This window comes from Telmatherina bonti, assembly GCF_933228915.1.
Source record: "Telmatherina bonti genome assembly, chromosome: 6".
NCBI classification, from domain to species: Eukaryota; Metazoa; Chordata; class Actinopteri; order Atheriniformes; family Telmatherinidae; genus Telmatherina; species Telmatherina bonti.
This window is the reverse complement of record NC_136624.1, coordinates 35,420,257-35,428,650: the sequence shown is the minus strand read 5'-3', so window position 1 is coordinate 35,428,650 and position 8,394 is coordinate 35,420,257. Positions and strand designations below refer to the sequence as shown.

The window sequence follows — 8,394 nt, the reverse complement described above, 5'->3', positions numbered from 1 at the left end:
ATTTAGTTTGTGTTTGTGTCATTATGGCTCTTCATTTGTCTTTCTTGTACAATATTTAATCTTTTTGTTTCTCTTTCTGATACTTTTTCATAGTGTGCGTACTCTACACGCAGGGAGTTGAAACCAAACAGTGGAGAGAGGTGAGTGTATGCACAGAAACACATGCACACACTCTGATTAATAGAAAAAGAGGAAAGGAGGTCTGTCCAATTAAGCTGTTGTTTTAAGACATTTCATTTGTTTTGCTTTAATATTTCTCACTGAGAGAACCCAGTTGTTGCTTCTGACAATTCATTAAAGCTGCTCTGTCAGTTTTCTGAAAATGTCATGGAAATATCCCTAATTGGAAACTTAAAACAAAAAGGAAAAGAAATGGCAAAAGAAAAATACTCCCAATGTGATGATCATTGTGTCGAGCATCACATTTGGGAGGGATTTATTCAACTCTTTTCGTGAAACTTTTGGTTTGTGTAGTTCTTTTATCAAACCCAAACCACTATACAAGTTTAAAGCATTTAATTGTAAGTCTCTGTACATGCCTGCGGAAGTAAAATGTTGCATGTGAAAAAAATGTGGCATTGTTTTTTAATAATTCATGCATCAGAGAGTTAAAGGACAAAGTATTAAGTTGGTCCTCGGTAAAAACTGCATCTGTTTTTATGAGACATCTTGATCTATTTCTTCAAAAACATTGTTGAAAACCTGGCAAAGTAGATCTCAAAGAAATGGACGCTTGGTGCAGAAGGAGGATTTTAAAGATTTTGTGCTTTTATCGCTCTGAAAACAAATTAGATGCAAACCAGCTCATTTAGAAATATACAGCTTGTTTATAGTAACATTTGATACGACCTACTACAGCAGCTGTGGGATTCACCCACCCAAGTTTGACAAAATAGTTTAGCACACAGTGCATCCAATTTACCTGAGGTATTACTTCCACTCACAGCTGATCTACTGCGGAGGAATAAAATGACACGAATCAATGCAACAGGTGTTTATTTGTATTTGCATCTGACTTCTATTTATGCAGTCAGGAGACCCTTATCTGCTGTTTTTATCTTCACCTGCTTGTATATAACAGATGGTTGTGTGGGCGTGGGCTTTCTTTTACATGTAGCTGAACAAGTGCTAAAAAAACACACACACACACACACACACACACACACACACACACACACACACACACACACACACACACACACACACACACACACACACACACACATAGTAGAACAACTTGTTAATCAAATTAAATTGCACAAAACAAAGCCAGTGTAATGAGCCTTCCATTGTGCTTTATTTATAAACTAAATTATTCTTCCTTTTATTCCGTCCACCAATAAAGATTTAAGTTAGTCTCCTTGCAGAGATTACTCGTCACGTCTTTCATCATGTGGTCAAGAATGGGTGGGTGTTGGATGCAGCTCCTGGCGATGTTTCATTAGCCATCCTGAACACCTCAGACTAAATAAGAAAGGCCAAACAGGTGATTCATCAAGTAGTTTTTAAATAACATCTTCTGACAGCAGCCTGTAGCGCAGAGGTCAAGGGTCCATTTGCTTCAGCCTGTCATGTTCATGCACCTTGATGGAGAGCACGTTTGTCATTTTTGATGTATATGAGATTAACAAGGCATCTGCGTGCTCTGTTGTCTTGCAGTGCAGGTGGATAAACAACATAACACATGGAATGCATCCATAATTTTTTAAAAGACTCACTGTGAAAAGCAAAAATGCAAAATGAAGCTGGATGGGGAGTTAACCTCCCCTGAATAGGTCAAAGGATATGTTCTTATCTGACTATTAATCCATTTCTCATTGGCTCTTTTAAGTCCATACAAATATCGTGGAACATGGCAAACAAACTACGCGCTGAATACAATTATCTAAACGTAACTTGGGTTGAAAATCGTCAGACAGGAAACCAGGAGTCAGAAGTTGATTCTGCTGAGCATCATTGCACAGACACAATGGTAAGATTGAGGTAAAGTTGGACTAAAAGCTGGATTTTTGCAATCTTTACATACAATAAATGTAGCATGACAGATAAACAGAACCAGTCAAAAGTTTGGACACACTTTAGTAGTAGTAGTAGTAGTAACTTTATTTCGAGCAGATGAACAAAACCAATACCAAGATGTACATATACATAACCAAAAAAAAAATATATATATAAGCTCGAAAAGGAGTGGGAAGAAGAAAAACTTATTAAATCCCACCCCTAGATAACACAAATCAAAACCTTACAATACAAAGGATGCACGACACAATACCAACAATGGTCATGAGTAATACCAAACAATAGTAACGACATGACTTTCCCAGGAGATTTAATAGGGAATGTGCGTCCAGACTTTTGACTGGTTGTGTATGTCATCAGGCATAAGTATGGACACGCTTACACATTAAACATGAATGGGTAGGCGTGTCAAAACTTTTTACTGACACTGTATACGAGTAAGATTTTGGGAGAAATAAAAGTGTATCTTATGATTCTGACTATGAAAAAATATGTATCGGGGGTTTTCTCATCAAACGTTGTGTGATGTTGGCAGTTGAAGTTGACACAGCAAGTCACTTGTCTTTTATGAATATAAGAAGGTGGTGTGTCATAAAATTGGAAGGAGAGATATTTTTCTTCAGAGATTAAAGGGAGCAGTGAGGATCATCAGTCTGCTCTTACATAAATCCCCCGCTGCTCTTTTTTTTTTTCTTCCCATGTGGGTGTCTTTTTGATGGCAAATGATGGTGTGTGAAGGTTTTACACTATTGATTATCCACTTTTCCCATGAAGCTAAGGTGTAACCGAACATCAGAGTGTAGTGATCCAGCACCTGCTTTACTGCTTTGGAAGTCATTTTCTGAAATTGATATGTGATGAGTTGCCTGTCTAGTCTTTTCTTCTGAAGGGGCTCCACAACACCAGTCAGTACATAGTTGGATGCTGACTCTGAGGAGACTCCGCTGTGGGTCAGTGATGTGATGACTTGGCTGACGTGGGTCTATGTGTCTTGTCAGATTCCACTGACCTGCTTCACTGATAGTGTTTTAAATTGAAGAAGGGCCCCATTTATTTTACAGCCTTTGACAGTTTGTTCTGTTGTGATGGCATTGGCTGCTTAGAGCTGCAACTAAACTGAATTGGACTTTTTCAAGATATATTGATGCTTTTCAGGGTGGGGGCAAGTTGGGGTTTGGCTCCTTTTATTTTAAATGCAGGAAGCAGGAGCTAAAGGACACCCAGAGATTACATTTTCAGCCTTAAAATGTGGAGGAACTACTTTTAAAATGACCCTTCACTTGGGGCGGGGCTTATAGAGCTGAAGATTTGTGATTGGTCAACAATTCCCTGCTTCGTATTGCAGTCTCAGTTATATTGAGTATATTCATCATGACTCCTGAAATCAGCAAAGTTTAAGTTGTAACACAGGAAATGTTACTGCCTGCAAGCATAACTGTAAAACTCAGCCGTTAATGCAGCTTTAATCAGCTGGTGACAGCATGGACTGGGAGCTGCAGGGGTCGGACAGAGTATAGAGACGGACCACAATGTTCTTCTCTGGCTGTATTGTTGTAGTTCTGCTCTTTTTGGCACAAGTACAACCCAGTAAACATGTGTTACATTGACAGATTTTAAGTAAATGTTGCCTATCACTTCGTTTCTCCGGCAAAGTGGGGAAACAAACGACGCAGCACAGCTGTTGTTCTTGGACAAAGTCCAGAAGAAAAGATTTCTTCGACAGACCAGAAAAAAGAAATCAGGTCTCTATCTGTTTTAAATTTGCAACATTCTATTGTGAAAATAAAAATATCTTGAAAGGATTGAACATGAACTGGTTTTAAATGAAAAGAGCTGAAACACAAGCAGGCTGCAATTCTTGACATAGAAAAAACAAAACACAACAAAACAAAATGAAACATACAAAAAACAGAATTGGTGACCATATAAACAAACACATGTTAACTGTGCTTAAGGGTTTAGTTCTTACATCAGCAGCCACCTCATATCTGCACCAATGAGATGTTGTCAGAGCTTTTCAATAATACATGTAGGAGCCCTTCACCAGTGTTGGTGAGAACATTTCAGCATGCAGTGTGCATGGCTTTCTATGTGCGTGTAAGAGGAAATATTTACGCTGTGCACATGAGGAGAATTCATTATAATGTGTGGAAGCTTCTCGGTAGTTTTCCTGAGGGCATGCATTGTGTTTGTGAGCGTGAATTCCAAGTTGTTGGTGTGTCAGCTGCCTCGGTAAGTGTTTTCCTTGTATCTGTGCAAAGTGATCAATAAAGGGTTTGAGGGAGTTTAGCGATGTATAAGTATGCTTATATTGAATAATGCTGCTAACATTCCCTCATCTGTCTGTTTCTGTGTACATGTATTAGGATTTTTTTGATGCAATCACAGCTCTGTCTGAAAAAGCCCAGTATCTGGTATCACATGAAGCCCCAAACACTGTAATCTATTTCACATGTATGAAATAAGTTGCTTCATCGGGCCGCCTAGAGCTTTCTCGCACCCTTAACCCTGCTTCTCACGGGGTGTTGCTCAGTTCTCTGAGATTTTATTTGTTTTTTTTTTTTTCCCTCTTCACTTGATTTTGTTAAAAAAACAAAACAAAACTGAAATGCTTTCCACTGGAGGTTAAAGCAGGAAAAAAAAAAGTTCAGTCTCACACTAATTCACACAAGTATCATTTGCCTACGTCTTAGAAAACACAAGACACCACCAAGCTCATTATATCAGCATGGTGTTACTGTCTACTGAACACGCTGCTAGGAGAGTAAAAACCCATGTTGGCCAAAAAAAAACAAAAAACTACAAGACATTTGGGAGTCACAAATCCCCAGCTCTGTTCTGTGCGTGCTCCAGGGAAGAAGATAATGGAATCTTCGTCAGGTTTGGGGAAGAAAAACTACACAAGATAGTGGATTATCCTCACATCTAAGTACTCCCCTCCCTTTTTCTCAAGCCTTTAAGAAAGCTTGCTTCACAGTGTGACTGTGTTTTACAGACACGCTCCCATTTCCGTATGAGACGCTTTAAGCCTGTTGCCGGAAGAGTTCAGTTTGCCATATGTACAATTATCTGTATGAGCTGGTGTGGGTATGTGTGTGCATTAATGTTGAGGTGCAGGTCAGGGACTTCCTGCCACATTCTCATTAGCCAACTCCTGCAGCCCAGCAGCATCTAATGAACTCTGCAGCACAGTATTGTCTCTTGCACTCAGCAGGGAAATCACATTACAGAGCTCATCTTTGCCTCTTTGCTCACTTTCTTACAGGCTCATCAACACCTGCAGGAAACTCAGTGTCGCACATGTTTAATATCAGCGTCCCTTCTTTTTACATTTCTCCCATGCTGATGGGAAATGATAGTATTCAGTTATTGAATCCATATGGAAACAAAGAATGGTGACTGGTTTTGTATAATTTCTTTTGTTATAGTTGTCTACAATGTCCTTTTAAAAAAAAAAAAAAAATTATTTAATAATTTTTTTTACTATATTGAATATGAAGTCATATTGCAGTATGTCTGCATTACAAGCAAAACTTGTAATGCAGACATAAAATTATTACAGGCTCCCAACAACGTATAGGCTTTTTGTGATTATAAAGTTGGCGTTTTCAGCTGCTGCTGAGAAAGAACAGACACAAGAACAGCACCAGAGTGCTTCAAATCCCATCCTTGAAAGGATTTTGTGGAGTTGTTTACACAGACAAATAGAAAAAAATGGAGACGGGTCAATCTCTGCCTCCCGTCTCACCTGCACGGCGACGGGGTTTGAACTTAGCCTTTCGACATTGGGAACATGGTCTCCTTAGGAATAATATCTTATCTTTTTCTTTGGAAGCACATGCAAAAGGGAGATAATTTATTTATAAACTCTCTATATGTGAAAGTCTTGATCGGCTTATTGTGCAGTATCTGCATGTGGCTTTTCTGGGTCTTTGCCAGCTCTTCTCTGGCATATTTTTCTGCATTTGGCATTTATAGAGTGTGAATCCTACTAATTAGGAAGCCTTAATCGCTACTTTTCTCCTCCTTCTCATTCCCACTCCCTTTCTCCCACTTCCTTTTATGTCCAGTGCCCTCTTTTCCTCTGACTTCTTTCTCTACATGGTCAACAGTTTTCCTTCCTTGCTTCATTTCTCCTCCATTCTGTCTTGTTTTTCTTTGCGCAAACACTTTTCTCATGTCTTATTTCATCTCTTTTTCTCCGTGGGGTTAACGACTGGGTTATCCTGCTGTAATTAATGTGAGCGAAAGGGTGAGGATCAAGGAACCAGGAAACACACCCCTGGCTTTCCCTGCACAGCTCGGCGTGTGAAAGCACAGCCATTAATCAGGCTGATGTTAATTCGTGTTTGTTTATGTGTAATAGGTGAGCTAAAGTCTGAAGACGAAATAAAAATGTATAAAAAGCTTCAACTGCAAGCAGGCTGCACTGCTAACTGGGCATATGTTATTTAATAGTTTGCTTTCTTGCTTATTCTTTCATCATTTCTTCTTTCCTGACCTCCATCCATCTTGTTCCTCCTGCAGTTTGGCCGAACAGAGGTGATAGACAACACTCTGAACCCCGACTTTGTTAGAAAGTACATCTTGGACTACTTCTTTGAGGAGAAGCAGAGTCTTCGCTTTGACTTGTGAGTTAATTCTTCCTCGTTTTCTACTAGTTTCCCTCCATTCTGTGCTAATTCTATGGCTATTACAATAAGCTTAATGTAAAAAACTGCTAGTTTGGTGAGTCCCCAACACACTCACATCATTACCACAGTGTCATCAGAAGTCTACTAAAAACAATAAACGGACTCTTCATAAACTATCCCAAAATAAATGACCAAGTCTTGTTAAGGCATAAAGTCAACAACAAAACATAACTGTTGTTTGTTACTGTTGCTTCAGATATAAACTTTACTTTTCCTAATCAGGTGTAAGATGTCAAACCGCTGGGATGGGTTTAGGCTTTTAAAACTACTAGGTCAGGATTAAGAAGTCCTCATGGTTTCATTCAAAATAGTCCCATTCACAATCTCTGCCACAAGTCATCTTTTTGTAATTAAACAAGTCTCACTTTTCACTAAAACACCACTTTATTTACATGTTTGTTTGGCTCATTTATGGGTTAAATAAAATACCAAAACACTCTTAGCAAAGAATGTGTAATAGGAAAATATCGTATCACATTCCATTAATGGGAAAGTATCTGTAAGCTGTTGTCTTCCATGGCAAGAAGACAATCTCTATATGTAAATAGTGAAATAAATAAGCCATAACTGTGTAGATCTAACAGGAAAACTACTTTTTTTCTTTATCATGCAGCAGGAAAGTAAAGAATTCTAAGTTATAGGGAAGTAAAAAAAAAAAAGAAGTGCAGTAACTGTGGAAAAGGTGAAGGATAAAACTCAAATAATAAATAAATTGCTAGCATGAAGGTTATTGCTTCACTGCCCTCCACCATCCCTTCCTTCCATCTTCTAAGTGTTTGGAGGCAAATGAGCTCTAGCGCGATGTAAAAAAAGGCAGATTTAATGATGCAGGGGGACATATATGAAGACATACAGTGTTCATGTGCTGTTGAATAAAAAAAAAAAAAAGCATGTATCTATGCAAGTAAGTGAAAAAAGTGGCATTTGGATGTTTTTTGAGCGTCTGTGCATCTGCAGGATTTTAATCAGAATCATCACATTTATTTTGCATTTTCTCATGGGAGCAAGTTAAACATCCACACCATGAGATCCATATTCTACCTTTCATGTCAGTTTGCAGAGCTAATAACTGTCCCAGAGTTTAAGGTTAAAAAGTTAACACAGCAAATAATATGCCAGATGCTGTCAACTCCAGCTTGGAACCAGTATTTGGCTCCCATGAAAATGAGTGCTTGTTAAGTGTTAGAATCTACGACTGGCTTTGCTGGATCTGAACTCAAAAGGAAAGTAAATCAGCAGCTTGATCGTGGTTGTGTGGTAGACTTTAGTTTCCTCATTTAAAAAAAAAAAAAAAAAAAAAAAAAAAAAAAAAAAGGGTTGACACCTTAAAGCCATTTGAATGATGAAATAACTGGTTTGTAGTTCACGTTAAGACACAGGTGTCAAACTCCAGTCCTCGAGGGCCAGTATCCTGCAGGTTGTTGTTGTCTCCATCCTCCAACACACCTGACCAACATTCATAAATAGGTTGACCAGAAGCTGCTGGATCCATTTGACATGAATCAGCCAGATACCGTCCCTCGAGGACTGGAGTTTGACACCCCTGCTTTAAGACCTTTTAACCAGGAAATTCAGATTTCGTTCTTTTGTTTGGATATTAACGAGTTATATCTCAGTTGTCTCTCATTTTCTGCTTGCCACTTGTTTAAATTTAAACCTCAAATCTGCTTGATTAGGCCAG

General features: G+C 38.6%; 1 protein-coding gene across 1 annotated transcript in view; it reads left to right on the top strand.

The window, feature by feature from the left end:
- cpne5b (copine Vb) overlaps nucleotides 1-8,394 on the top strand; it is a gene marked incomplete at both ends in the record, with an annotated part of 140,633 nt that overhangs the window by 29,021 nt on the left and 103,218 nt on the right. Inside the window, 2 exon segments of the mRNA XM_079242273.1 lie at nucleotides 94-140; nucleotides 6,547-6,650. Coding sequence (XP_079098399.1) covers nucleotides 94-140; nucleotides 6,547-6,650 — 151 coding nt within the window.